The sequence below is a fragment of the Malaclemys terrapin genome, chromosome 2 (genome assembly GCF_027887155.1).
Source record: "Malaclemys terrapin pileata isolate rMalTer1 chromosome 2, rMalTer1.hap1, whole genome shotgun sequence".
Lineage (NCBI taxonomy): Eukaryota > Metazoa > Chordata > Testudines > Emydidae > Malaclemys > Malaclemys terrapin.
Window position 1 is genome coordinate 69,558 of NC_071506.1, and position 14,762 is coordinate 84,319.

Sequence of the window (14,762 nt, forward strand, 5' to 3'; positions counted from 1 at the left end):
GGGTGACTATAGATCAAAGGAGGAAATGTTGAATGGGTGGATGTAATGTAGGATGTGAGTGGAACAATAAGTTCAACTATAACTTTTCAGTTACTGTCCAGTCTTTGCTTTCAGTGAAGTATTTTTCCCTGCTGTAAATGAAGTTCAGGAAATAGGGCTAGAGCAGATACAACTTTTTCAACTGCTGTCTTGCTGAGTTTCTGTTTTTAAAAATGAGCTAGAGAGCTTAGAGTTCCGAGAACAGACTTGACGCCCTAGCTTTGGGTTCCTTTCACTCCCAAACAGTAATTCTCTAATGTTCTATGTTACAGAGACAGATTTACATGCTGTGATCAAGAAGGGTAATTTGCTGAAAGACATCCACAAGTGTTACATCCTCTACCAACTCCTGAAGGCCACCAAATTTATCCACTCAGGGAATGTCATTCACCGGGACCAGAAGGTACACTTGCACTAGTCCTTACCTAAATGGAGAGATTTGTCCTCCGTTCAAGACTGGAGTGAAATGAGGGGGGGGGGGGAGGGGGCAGAGTTGAAGGGAGTGAAGAGAAGATTCTATGGTCTCTATCACATGACCTACTAGAGGTCACGTATACCTTGTGTGTCAGTTTCCTCCTAAAAGCACTCGGTCCCTGGCAGGAGGAAGTGCAGCCTGATATGGGTTTTTTATTTCCTCCCTCTTCACCGTATACAGAGAATAAAGATATTTTTATAAATGTTTGTGTTCAACTACAGCCCTCAAATATCCTGCTGGATGCAGACTGCTTTGTTAAGCTTTGCGATTTTGGACTGGCTCGCTCCCTGTGTCAGATCCATGAAGACCAAGGCAGCCCTGCACTGACAGAGTATGTGGCAACACGCTGGTACCGAGCCCCTGAGATCCTGCTTTCCTCTCATAGGTAATTGTTTCCCATTCTTTCAATCTGCCCAATGTCTCTGAGATGGGCTATTTTGAGATGGTTTGGGAACCCAATTTTGGTTTTATTATACACCCTTGAAACACTGTCAAGAAAACTTAACAGTTGAGGTAAAAATCCACACTTACCACAAACACCAACACATGCAATCTCCTGTCCCCAGTTCTCTTCACACACCTGAACTCCTCTCTCTACACTGGTTTCTTGCACACCAGACAGCCCTGCATTCCCCTGCTACTCAGCCCCCACCATTCGCTTGACTTTCACCCAGTTCTTCTTCACATATACCAAATTAATCTTTTCTCTTCCTACCTTTACAAAATTTTGGGAAATGCCTCAGCCCTTCTTTTCAAGTCTGGCCTTAAGTGTTCCCCAATGGCAAGCTTTTCCCCTTATCTCCTGGCTACTCCATTTGAAAAACTACTTCCCTAGTCCCTGTGGAGGGGCTCTGGGGGGCTTTGCTCTGTCAATTCTCTTGGTCAAGGAGAAGCCACTGGAGCTGATAAGACTTTTTTTTTTTTTTTTTAAATTCCACCCAGGATGTCATCTGTTCCCTTCACTAGGCCTAGGATTGCTGGAGCTGGGTGAAAGCTTATTTTCACCACTAGACACTGGCTGTATGGCAGGAGACCTTTGAGCCTATGCTCAGCCAATTTTAAGTGAGGAGGAAACAAGCCTAGCCCAAAGAGGGGGGAGCCTAGAGGAGCTGCCGATCTTCATGCCCATTCGTGCGCCATCACAATTTAACTAGGGCTGTTTATAGTTATTCTTCCACTTGCTTTGCTACTGAAGGAAGGCAGAGTAATTGGAGTTCCTGTTGCATGATGTGATGCTTTTGCGCACACAGTCGAACATTAGAGCAGCATTTCTTTGCAGACGCATGTCTAATATGCTGCTCAATTTAAGTATCACACTGCATGGTGATGGACTCAGTACAAAAACCTAGATAGATAAGATTTCACTCTTCAGGCTCTCAATTAGCTATTTTTGCTTCCAGGGTTTCTCCTTTCCACTAAGGTTCAGTGTGTTAGATTTTCTCACAATGTGTATTAGCTGCACATCCTAAGGATTCTAGGACTGGAAGGGACCTCGAGAGGTCATAGAGTCTGGTCCACTGCCCTCATGGCAGGACCAAATACTGTCTAGACCATCCCTGACAGACATTTATCTAACCTACTCTTAAATATCTCCAGAGATGGAGATTCCACAACCTCCCTAGGCAATTTTTATTCCAGTGTTTAACCACCCTGACAGTTAGGAACTTTTTCCTAATGTCCAACCTAGACCTCCCTTGCTGCAGTTTAAACCCATTGCTTCTTGTTCTATCCTTAGAGGCTAAGGTGAACAAGTTTTCTCCCTCCTCCTTATGACACCCTTTTAGATAGAGGGGTCAGAATACCTGAAAACTGCTGTCTTCTTTTTTTATTTTTTATTTTATCGATAAGAATATCATGCGAGACCGTGTCAAATGCCTTACTAAAGTCTAGGTATACCACATCCACTGCTTCTCCATTATCCTATCAAAGAAAGCTATCAAATTGGTTTGACATGATTTGTTCTTTACAAATCCATGTTGGCTGTTCCCTATCACCTTAGCACCTTCCAAGTAGGGGACAATTTGGGCTCCAGTGATCATGAGCTAATTCGGTTTAAAATACATGGAAGGAGTAACAGAATTAAATCAAAGACTAGGGTTTATAATTTTAAAAAGGCCAATTTTAACAAACTAAGGGGACTGGTAAGGGAAGTAGATTGGGCAAACGTATTAATGGATTTAAAAGCAGAAGAAGCCTGGGATTACTTTAAGTTAAAGATGCATGAGCTGTCGGAGGCCTGTATTCCAAAAAAGGGAAAGATTACTAAGCAAGAGATTTAGACCGAGCTGGATGAGCGACCGACTCAAAGGGGCGATTAGGAAAAAACAGAAAGCGTTTAAAGAGTGGAAGAGGGGAGGGATCAGTAAGGAAATGTACCTAAGTGAAGTCAGAGAATGTAGAGAGAGAGTGAGAAAGGCCAAAGGCCGTGTAGAGTTGGACCTAGCGAGGGGAATTAAAAGCAATAGTAAGAGGTTTTACAGCCACATAAATAGGAAGAAAGCAAAGAAAGAAGAAGTGGGACCGCTGAAGTCTATTGCCAGAGAGGAGATTAAAGACAATCTAGGCATGGCGCAATATCTTAATGAATATTTTGCATCGGTGTTTAATGAGGCCAATGAAGGTATTAGGGATACTAGCATCACTATAGAGGGGCACTCGGGATGGGGGATTACCGTATCCGAGGTAGAAACAAAACTTGAACGCCTTAATGGGGCTAAGTCGGGAGGACCGGACGATCTACATCCGAGAATATTGAAGGAATTGGCGCGGGAAATAGCAGGCCCGTTAGTGATAATATTTAATGAATCTGTAAACTCGGGGGTGGTCCCGTTAGACTGGAGAATAGCTAATGTGGTTCCTATTTTCAAGAAAGGGAAAAAAAGTGATCCGGGTAACTACAGGCCTGTTACACTAACATCTGTAGTGTGCAAGGTGTTAGAGAAAATTCTGAAAGAGAAACTAGTGGAGGACCTGGAGGGTAGTGGCAATTGCGATAAATTACAACATGGTTTTACGAAGAGCAGATCGTGCCAAACGAATCTGATCTCCTTCTTTGAGAAAGTAACGGATTTATTAGATAAGGGAAATGCGGTGGACCTAATATACCTGGATTTCAGTAAAGCGTTTGATACTGTACCCCATGAGGAATTATTGGTTAAACTGAAAAACATGGGGATCGATATGAAAATCCAGAAGTGGATAAGGAATTGGTTACTGGGGAGAATGCAGCGGGTTGTATTAAAGGGTGAACTGTCAGGTTGGAGGGAGGTTACTAGTGGAGTGCCTCAAGGTTCGGTTTTGGGACCCATTTTATTTAATCTATTTATAACTGACCTCGGAACCGATTGCAGGAGTGGGCTGATAAAATTTGCGGATGATACGAAGGTGGGAGGCGTTGTAAATTCGGAGGAGGACAGGGATATCCTGCAGGGAGACTTGAATGAGCTTGTGAATTGGAGTATCAGAAATAAGATGAAATTTAATAGTGAAAAGTGTAAGGTGATGCATTTGGGGATGACTAATAACAATTTTAGTTACAAGATGGGGACGCATTGGTTAGAAGTTACGGAAGAGGAGAAGGACCTAGGGGTTCTTGTAGACCGCAGGATGACTATGAGTCGACAATGTGACGTGGCGGTGAAAAAAGCCAATGCTGTCTTGGGATGCATTAGGCGAGGTATATCTAGTAGGGATAAGGAGGTCCTGCTTCCGTTGTACAAGGCGCTGGTGAGACCTCATTTGGAGTACTGTGTGCAGTTCTGGTCTCCCATGTTTAAAAAAGATGAACTCAAACTGGAACGGGTGCAGAGAAGGGCCACTAGGATGATCAGAGGAATGGAAAAGCTGTCGTACGAAAGGAGACTAGAGGAGCTTGGGTTGTTTAGTCTGACAAAGCGAAGGCTGAGAGGGGATATGATTGCTATCTTTAAATATATTAGAGGGATTAATACAAGGGAGGGAGAAGAATTATTCCAGCTTAGTACTAACGTGGATACCAGAACGAATGGATACAAATTGGCCGTGGGGAAGTTCAGACTTGAAATTAGACGAAGGTTTCTGACCGTCAGAGGGGTGAAATATTGGAACGGCCTACCGAGGGAAACGGTGGGGGCGACGGACCTGTCTGGTTTTAAGATAGTTAGATAAGTTTATGGAGGGAATGGTTTAATGGTAAAACATAGTAGTCAAGGAAAGCCAAGCAATGGTGGGTAAATAGTATAATGGCTAACGGGGTCAGGCTGGAGACTCTTGCCTATATGCTCGGGGTCTTACTGATCGCCACATTTGGGGTCGGGAAGGAATTTTCCTCCAGGGCAGATTGGCTGAGCCTCTGGAGGTTTTTCGCCTTCCTCCGCAGCATGGGGCAGGGATCTCTAGCAGGAGGGTCTCTGCCGATTGAAGTCACTAAAAACAGGATTGGGGACTTCAACAGCAGAGTCCAGGGAAGGGGTAGGGACGGTTTTATGGCCTGCAGCATGCAGGGGGTCAGACCAGATGATCATAATGGTCCCTTCTGACCTTAAAGTCTATGAGTCTAAGTGTTTGCAGATGATTTCCTTAATTACTTGCTCCATTATCTTCCCTGGCACAGAAGTTAAACTAACTGGTCTGTAGTTTCCTGGGTTGTTTTTATTTCCCTTTTTATAGATGGGCACTATATTTGCCCTTTTCCAGTCTTCTGGAATCTCTCCCGTCTCCCATGATTTTCCAAAGATAATAGCTAGAGGCTCACATACCTCCTCTATTAGCTCCTTGAGTATTCTAGAATGCATTTCATCAGGCCCTGGTGTCTTGCAAGCATCTAACTTTTCTAAGTGATTTTTAACTTTTGTTCTTTTTTTATTTTATCTGCTAAACTCACCCCCTTCCCATTAGCATTCACTATGTTAGGCATTCTTCAGACTTCTCGGTGAAGACCGAAACAAAAGTCATTAAGCATCTCTGCCATTTCCAAGTTTCCTGTTGCTGTTTTCTCCCTCCTCACTGAGCAGTGGGCCTACCCTGTCCTTGGTCTTCCTCTTGACTTTCAGTACATTTAAAAACTTCTTGTTTCCCTTTATTCCTGTAGCTAGTTTGAGCTCATTTTTTGCCTTTGCCTTTCTAATCTTGCCCCTGCATTCCTATGTTTGCCTATATTCATTCTTTGTAATCTGTCCTAGTTTCCATTTTTTATGACTCCTTTTTATTTTTAGATCATGCAAGATCTCGTGATTAAGCCCAGCTGGTCTTTTGCCACATTTTCTCTTTCCTACCCAGCGGAATAGCTTGCTTTTGGGCCCTTAATAGTGTCCCTTTGAAAAACTGCCAACTCTCCTCAGTTGTTTTTCCACTCAGTCTTGATTCCCATGGGACCTTACCTATCAGCTCTCTGAGCTTACCAAAATCCGCCTTTCTGAAATCCATTGTCTCTATTTTGCTGTACTCTCTTCTACCCTTCCTTAGGAATTGCAAACTCTATGATTTCATGATGACTTTCACCCAAGCTGCCTTCTACTTTCAAATTAGAAAGTAGGTCTGTCTCAGCTTACAGACAAACCCCCCCCCCCCCCCCCCCCGCCCCCAACCTAAAGCAAATACTCACCAGCAACCCCACATCACTGAACAAAACCACTGACCCAGGAACCTATCCTTGTAACAAAGCCCGATGCCAACTCTGTCCACATATCTATTCAAGTGACATCCTCATAGGACCTAATCACATCAGCCATACCATCAGGGGCTCGTTCATCTGCACATCTACCAATGTGATATATACCATCATGTGCCAGCAATGCCCCTCTGCCATGTACATTGGCCAAACCAGACAGTCTCTATGCAAAAGAATTAATGGATACAAATCGGACATCAGGAATCAAATACTCAAACCAGTGGGAGAACACTTTAACCTGTCTGGTCATTCAATGACAGACCTGTGGGTGGCTATTTTACAACAGAAAAACTTCAAAAACAGACTCCAATGAGAGACTGCTGAGCTAGAATTGATATGCAAACTAGATACAATCAACTTAGGATTGAATAAGGACTGGGAATAGCTGAGCCATTACAAACTTTGAATCTATCTCCCCTTGTAAGTATTCTCTCACTTCTTATCAAACTGTCTGTACTGGGCTATCTTGATTATCACTTCAAAAGTGTGTGGTGTGGGTTTTTTTTTTTTTTTTCCCCCTCTTACTTGATTGGCCTCTCAGAGTTGGTAAGACAACTCCCACCTGTTCATGGTGGGTGGGTGGGGGGGTGTGTGTGTGTGTGTGTGTCCTCAATATATGTTCCATTCTATATGCATCCGAAGAAGTGGGCTGTAGCCCATGAAAGCTTGTGCTCTAATAAATTTGTTAGTCTCTAAGGTGCCACAAGTACTCCTGATCTTATTTGGGGGCTTATGTTCAGTTAATTATCCACTATGACACCCAAGTCCTTTTTCAGAGTCTGCTTCCCATGATGGAGTCCCTCATCTTGTACATTCTTGTTCCTAGATGTATACATTTACACTTGGCCATATTAAAATGCAAATGGTTTGCTTGCACTCTGCTTGCAAAGCAAACTGGATCAATTGGTGTCAGTGACCTATGTATATAATTTAAAATTGCACTAAACATACCACCAACCCATGTGGGTGCCCAAAACTTGATATGCTGTCATTCATAATAATACTTCTGCTTCGGTCCTGCAAGCTATCTTTTAATCTGTGTGGAGGCATGCTATCCCTGCCAATTTGAATTAATTATTGCAGTTAAATTTCATGAGACCTAGTATCAAATATTGTATTAAAATCTAAAACTATCACATCCACTGCATTCCCTTTATCTACTAGTTTTTTTTTTTTTTTTTAATTATAGCAACAACCTAAAAAGGCTATTGTATTTGTCTAGAAAGATTTGTTTAGCCGCTCTTCAAGTGGTTCTCTCTTTTAATATTTGGTTTATTTTTTATTAAGGATAGAAGTTAAATGTTAGCCTTGCTCTTCTGTTGTCTTCACTATGCAAAAGTTAGTAGTTTAAATAATTAATCATGTATATTGGGTTAAGGAGTATGAATGTTGACAAACTCTTTTATATCATTCTCCCCATTGTTTCCCATTCAGTCTGCTTAAGTAATTTTAACTGATTTCTGGATATTTAAGATCCCAAGAAGTTTTGTCATTGACCCCCACCCTGTCAGTTCCCAGAAATCAGCTTGTGTCTTGGTTTTTTTTTAGTCATAAGAGTACCCCAGATTTTTATTCTCTAATTACTATCGTCACCTTTTTAATTGTGTAATGAACTTCCTCTGACTGCTTATTTCAAATAGGCCTTCACAAGAAATCCCTCTGATTGCTACCTCCATATTTTCTTTGACTTCCCTTATAGCAACAACCCATCAGCACAGCATCTCCTGTGGGGCACGTTTGACCATCCTGCAAGGAAAACAGAAATAGAAGGGGGTCTTGGGGTTACAGAAGCATATTGTCAGTGTTACAAAAGCATATTGGCGTGTCCTGATAAGTCTCTTCTTTCTTGCAGCTACACAAAGGGCGTGGACATGTGGAGTATTGGCTGTATTCTCGGGGAGATGCTGCTTGGAAAACCTCTTTTTCCTGGAACATCCACAGTGAATCAGATAGAGCAGATCTTGAGTGTCATTCCTGCCCCATCCCAGGAAGGTGAGACTTTTCCATAAAGGGAGGTATTATCAGCCCAATTGCATACGAGAATGGCAATTATGAGCGATTCTTGCTCTCTCCAGGAACTTAGACTGAGTGGAATGTTGGGGACAGTGTGGAAAATAAAACCTTAGGTGATGTGATACATCAGGGCCAGGGAGCAGTGGGAGAGGGGAGGTGTGTGTGTGTGTGTGTGTATAAAGCCTTAAGCTAATTAAAGCATAGTTCCCTGTAAACTAGGAAGGTTAATTGGAGCACCTGTAGTAAAGTAAGTTCCTGTCAGGAACCTAATAATAACAAACACAAAAAAAAAACCCTGCTTCAGGCAGACAGGGTGGTGTGAGGAAGGAGAGAGGACTGTTGCTGAGAATTGAAAGACCAGAGAACTGGAGGAAGGGAGAGACTCCCGCCCCCAGCATCCAGGACCAAGGGTAACCCTACCCAAGGGGGAAGAAGGTAAGAAACCTGTAGGGGTTGAGAGGGGCTGGGGCTCAGAGTGAGGAGCAAACCCAGACCAATCCCCGCTTCCCTCCTCTACCACCTTCCTGGGCCAGTAGCAGAGCCCTCGGCGCCCCAGGGGCAAGGGGTAGCATCCTAGGCTCCCCCTCTGCTAAGAAAAGCACGGGACCCACCATACCAACTGGCCATTTTGCCACAGTGATCAGATAATAGAGATAACATGCTGCTTCTAACATGCATGGAGGTGGTTGATGACAGTTACATATATTAAGATGATTAATGTAATAAGTCCGGCTTCCTGGCCTGGTCACCTGAACACAGAACTGGGAGCATGAAATTCATAGGTCCCTTTTTTTTCCCCCTAATATCCAATCTAAACCTCCCCCACTGCAACTTGAGACCATCTGGTACCTCTGAACAGTCTAGATCCATCCTCTTTTTGGAACCCCCTTTCAGGTAGTTGAAAATAGCTATCAAATTCTTCTCTTCTGCAGATTAAATAATCCCAGTTCCCTCAACCTCTCCTCATAAATCATGTGCTCCAGCCTCCTAATCATTTTTGTTGCCCTCCGCTGGACTCTTTCCAATTTTTCCACATCCTTCTTGTAGTGTGGGGTCCAAAACTGGACACAGTACTCCCAGATGAGGCCTCACCAATGTTGAATAGAGGGGAATGATCACGTTCCTCGATCTGCTGGCAATGCCCCTACTTATACAGCCCAAAATGCCATTAGCCTTCTTGGCAACACGAGCACACTGTTCACTCATATCCAGCTTCTGCTACCTAGCCACCTGGTCCCTAGTCTGTAGCAATGCATGGGATTCTTCTGTCATAAGTGCAGGACTCTGCACTTGTCCTTGTTGAACTTCATCAGATTTCTTTTGGCCAAATCCTTTAATTTGTCTAAGTCCCTCTGTATCCTGTCCCTACCCTCCAGTGTATCTACCACTCCTCCCAGTTCAGTATCATTTGCAAACTTGCTGAGGGTGCAGTCCATGCCATCCTCCAGATCATTAATGAAAATACTGAACAAAACCGGCCCAGGACTGACCCTTGGGGCACTCCACTTGATACCGGCTGCCAGCTAGACATGGAGCCATTGATCACTACCTGTTGAGCCTGATGATCTAGCCAGCTTTCTATCCACCATATAGTCCATTAATCCAGTCCATATTTCTTTAACTGCTGGCAAGAATACTGTGGGAGACCATATCAAAAGCTTTGCTAAAGTCCAGGAATAACACATCCACTGCTTTCCCCTCATCCACAGAGCCAGTTATCTCATCATAGATGGCAATTAGGCCCTTGGTGAATCGATGCTGACTGTTACTGATCACTTTTTCCTCTTCTTGAAGTGCTTCAAAATTGATTCCTTGAGGACCTGCTCCATGATTTTCCCCCCCCAAGGACTGAGGTGAGGCTGACTGGCCTGTAGTTCCCTGGATCCTCCTCCTTCCCTTTTTTAACCATGGGCACTACATTAGCCTTTTTCCAGTCATCCAGGACCTCTCCCGATCACCATGAGTTTTCAAAGATAATGAAATGCAAATAATGCATTATTTGCAATAATGCAATCGCATCCGCCAACTGCTTTAGCACCCTCGGATGCAGTGCATCCGGCCCTATGGACTTGTGCTCGTCCAGCTTTTCTAAATAGTTCTGAACCACTTCTTTCTCCACAGAGGGCTGGTCACCTCCACCCCATACTGTGCTGCCCAGTGCAGTAGTCTGGGAGCTGACCTTGTTCGTGAAGACAGAGGCAAAAAAAGCATTGAGTACACTAGCTTTTTCCACATCCTCTGTCACTAGGTTGCCTCCCCCATTCAATAAGGGTCCCACACTTTCCTTGACCACCTTCTTGTCACATGGGCCACAGCTGAGTGCTGATTGGGCTGCAAGCGGTCCACAGGTGAGAACCACTGATCTAGGCTGACTGTTTGCATAACACAGGTTATAGAATTTCACCCAAGAATTCTTGCATCAAGCCCATATGTTGTGGTTGAGCTAGCGCACAGTTTTCTAGAGAGAGAGAGAGCCAGTGTTGATTTCCAAGTGATGAAGACCTGAGTACATCTTTTGGCAAATTGTTCCAGTGGTTAATTACACTCACTGGGGCTTGTCTATATGAACAGTTAGTAAATTTACAGCACAATAGTGTGCCATGCATTAAATGGCTGTGTGGATCCTGCTACAACACATTTAGTTCCATGAAAAGAAGAACAGGAGTACTTGTGGCACCTTAGAGACTAACAAATTTATTAGTCTCTAAGGTGCCACAAGTACTCCTGTTCTTCTTTTTGCGGATACAGACTAACACGGCTGTTACTCTGAAACTTAGTTCCATGGTGCACTTTGATTTATTTCACTTTGAAATGGGAGTAGATCAAAGTGGACTATGGAACTTTTAGTGCACAGCAATTGGGTTCATATAGCAAGTTAGCACACTAGCCTGCCGAGCACTATAGACTTACACCCCAGCTTGCCATGCACTAACTGTTCATATAGACAAGCCCACTGTTAGAAATCGGCACCTTATTTCTAGTCTGAATTAATCTAGCTTTAGTTTGCTATCTTATTGTGTCTTTAATCTAGCAGACAAAAAGTCCTCTACTATCAGAAATATTCTCCTCCATGCAGAAATTCCAGGATTATAAACCCTGCTCTTTCACTTACTATCTCTAAAGCACCTGCTATGATGTACAAGAATCACACACTCTCTCTCTCTCTCTCTTTTTCAATTTGCCATCTGTTAAATGGGACTCTTACTTATAATACCTCATAAGGTGCTGTGAGGCTACATTCATTAATGTACGTAAAGCAACTGAGATTCTCTCTTGGAAAGCATTCGAGATGGGTAAAATATTATTGAATCTTCTCAATCAAAATTAACTCCTTAGGTTCGAATTCAAGATTTCGAGTCACAAACTGCATGGCTCTGGGAGTCCTGCCCAGGGTGTTCACTAAATCTGTTTTCTGTTGCAGATATTTTAGCTATCCATTCAGACTACAGAGCCTCTGTTATTAACCGCATAAGCTCCAGGTAAGCCTTTTCCATTGTGTCACTAGCAGAAACCAACAGACATTGATATAATGTGGGGGAAAGCTCAGCAACCAGCTGGGCAGGGATCTCTCTACACTCACTTATTCATCCTCAAGGCCGTGACATTGGATAGAAACAATAACTGAAATAAAAACTAGTGACCGATCATCATTCAGGACTAATATTAAAGTTGACCCGACAAGCTTTTTACTTGCCATGGCCCAAATTCCAGGCTTTTATGTTGTGATGTTGTCAAAAGTAGAACATTCCCTTGTATTCTTTGTGCCGGTTATGCTCTTGAGATTATGAAGTTGAGGATTGCTGGTTCTCTCTAATATGTTTTTAATTTCAAATTTATGAAAAGTTTCTTTATGTATTTTTATTAGAAGGCTGATTTTTGTTAGCGAGAGCCCACATTAAAAATTCTGTATAGCTTAAGACAGAGGATTCAGGACTCCACCCTTGTAGTAAGCAAAATTCCACTTTTATTATTATTTACTAAAAACAAGCAATAAAAATGCAGGTCACATTACAACACCACCATGCACTTCTTTAGCTCACACATTGCACTGTAAAACCAACTAAAGTTCACATTATGGGGAGTTTTTACCTCTATTCAATTTGCTGCATTCATTATTTTAGTTACAGGAACAGATTTAACTTAGGCAAAAGTTTATTATTGTATTTGTTTTAAGAAAGATGTTAAAACTTAAGTTATTTACTAGAAATTCTTTTCAAACTGCAGGGGTTTTCAGATGATAACTTCATATATGTTACATCGGGGTAGGCAACCTATGGCACGCATGCCGCTTTTCAGTGGCACCCACACTGCTCGGGTCCTGGCCACTGGTCCAGGGGGCTCTGCATTGTAATTTAATTTTAAATGAAGCTCCTTAAACATTTTAAAAACCTTATTTACTTTGCATACAACAATAGTTTAGTTATATTATAGACTTATAGAAAGAGACCTTCTAAAAAAGTTAAAATGTATTACTGGCATGTGAAACCTTAAATTAGAGTGAATAAATAAAGACTCAGCACACCACTTCTGAAAGGTTGCCGACCCCTGTGTTACATGATTTTTAGCCAGTTTTAAGGTGGACTATCTTAGGGTACGTCTATACTACCCACCGGCTTGGGCAAATAGCGTAGCTGAAGTTGCGTATCTTGGTTCCAACCACCCCGTTAGTGTACCCAGGCCTTAGATGTTGTTCCAATTAAGCTTTTAATACTAGTGTGGAGTAATGCTTAATTTCTGTCTGGGTGTAGATCCAGTTACAATTCCTTAGTTTGGCTTGACACAGTTAGTCTCCCATGGACTAGTTTTGGGTACTAGGTGCATGGCTAGTCTCCTTTTGATTCAGTTCTCTGCAGGAACTGGTGGACATCTTTGTATGTCCTAAACAGTCCTCTTTTAGGTGTAGATGTTCTTTGTTCTGGGGGTAATTCTGGGGGTAATTCTGCCTCTCACTAAAATATTGAGTTGTCAGACCTCAGCTTCTGCTGAACAATGTCTCAGAAGAACTTTAAACTTCCATCCTGGCACTTTCCCTGAATATTCTTTGTAACTACATACTGGCTAGTCTAGTAGCTAGCTTTAAACCTGTTAATCTTAACCTCATGTTTACATTCCGCTTTCCTTCTTTCTCCTTTTTGTAAGAAAGGTGCAAATGGCTTCCTCTTATTTAAGACTATTTTGGTTATTATACCTTTTTATAGGATGAGTTGATACACTATTTTTGTTAGAATTAAACACTGTTTAGTTTTATCTGACAAAGCTAAACTTATACTTTTTTTAACTTTATTTGTTTCTACACTTTTTTCCTCAACACTATGTATTTGTATCAACCTATCATATGCTAATTGTAGTCACTTGTTCTAGATTAAGTATCACCTCCTTGGTCTTTAGGCTTTTCCCCTTCTGTTCACAGCCCTTTATGACACCTTCATGGGAGAGGACATCTGTCCTTGCCCTTCATGACTGATTCTTTGGGTGGGGGTTGAAGCTTCAGAAACTCCTTAACATGACAAGTGCTGCTGAATAATTAGGGGGTGTGTGTTGCGGAGTGTGGGGGAGTCAGGGCCCTGCACCCCTCTTCCCGAGATTCACTGCGACTCTCAACCAGCCAGTAAAGCAGAAGGTTTATTTAAGGACAGGAACACAGTCTCAAGCAGAGCGTGTAGGTACGACCAGACCCCCTCAATTAGGTCCCTCTGGGAGGTTCAGGGAGCTTAGACCCCAGCTTGGGGTTCCCTGCGTTGCACCACCCAGCCCAAACCGAAACTAAACTCAAAACTCCTCCCGCTGCTTCTCTCCTTTGTTCAGTCTCCCGGGCAGAAGGTGTTAATTCTCCCCACCCCCGTTCCTGGCTCAGGTTACAGCTCAGGTAGCTTCCTTCAAGGGAAGTCCCCTCTCCTCACTGCAATCCCCCTGCAACATTCCCAGGTCAAATCTGCCCTGCTCCGTCACATCTCTCCCCCCTTCGAGACTGAACTGAGCAGGGTCACTCTGACCAGTGACCTGGGGAAGTTCAGGGCTCCCTCTCCGGGACAATGCGTCCGCTATCAGGTTGTCACGTCCCTTCACATGGACCACGTCCATGTCATAATCCTGCAGGAGCAGGCTCCATCTCAGGAGCTTGGCGTTGGCTCCTTTCATCTGGTGCAGCCAGGTCAGGGGAGAGTGGTCGGTGTGCACGGTGAAGTGACGCCCAAAGAGATATGGCTCTAGTTTCTTGAGGGCCCACACCATGGCCAGGCATTCCTTCTCGATGGCCGCGTAGTTCTGCTCCCGTGGTAGCAACTTCTTGCTCAGGTACACGATGGGGTGTCTCTCCCCCTTTTCATCCTCCTGCATTAACACCACCCCCAGTCCTGTGTCTGAGGCGTCGGTGAACACCATAAAGGGCTTGTCAAAGTCTGGGTTTGCCAGAACTGGGCCACTGACCAGAGCCTCCTTCAGCGCCCGGAGAGCCTCCTGGCACTCCTCGGTCCAGACCACTTTGTCTGGCTTCCCCTTCTTGCACAGCTCAGTGATGGGGGCAGCTATGGCGCTAAAGTGGGGCACGAACCTCCGATAGTACCCCGCCATCCCAATAAAGGCTTGGAC

General features: G+C 43.5%; 1 protein-coding gene across 6 annotated transcripts in view; it reads left to right on the top strand.

The window, feature by feature from the left end:
• The window catches only part of MAPK15 (mitogen-activated protein kinase 15), a 158,392-nt gene that overhangs the window by 11,904 nt on the left and 131,726 nt on the right, over window positions 1–14,762 (top strand). For all 6 annotated transcript variants that reach the window (XM_054017263.1, XM_054017264.1, XM_054017260.1 and 3 more), the window contains exons 5-8: window positions 312–442; window positions 736–899; window positions 8,014–8,153; window positions 11,596–11,653. In XM_054017263.1, coding sequence (XP_053873238.1) covers window positions 312–442; window positions 736–899; window positions 8,014–8,153; window positions 11,596–11,653 — 493 coding nt within the window. The remainder of the gene's footprint in view (window positions 1–311; window positions 443–735; window positions 900–8,013; window positions 8,154–11,595; window positions 11,654–14,762) is intronic.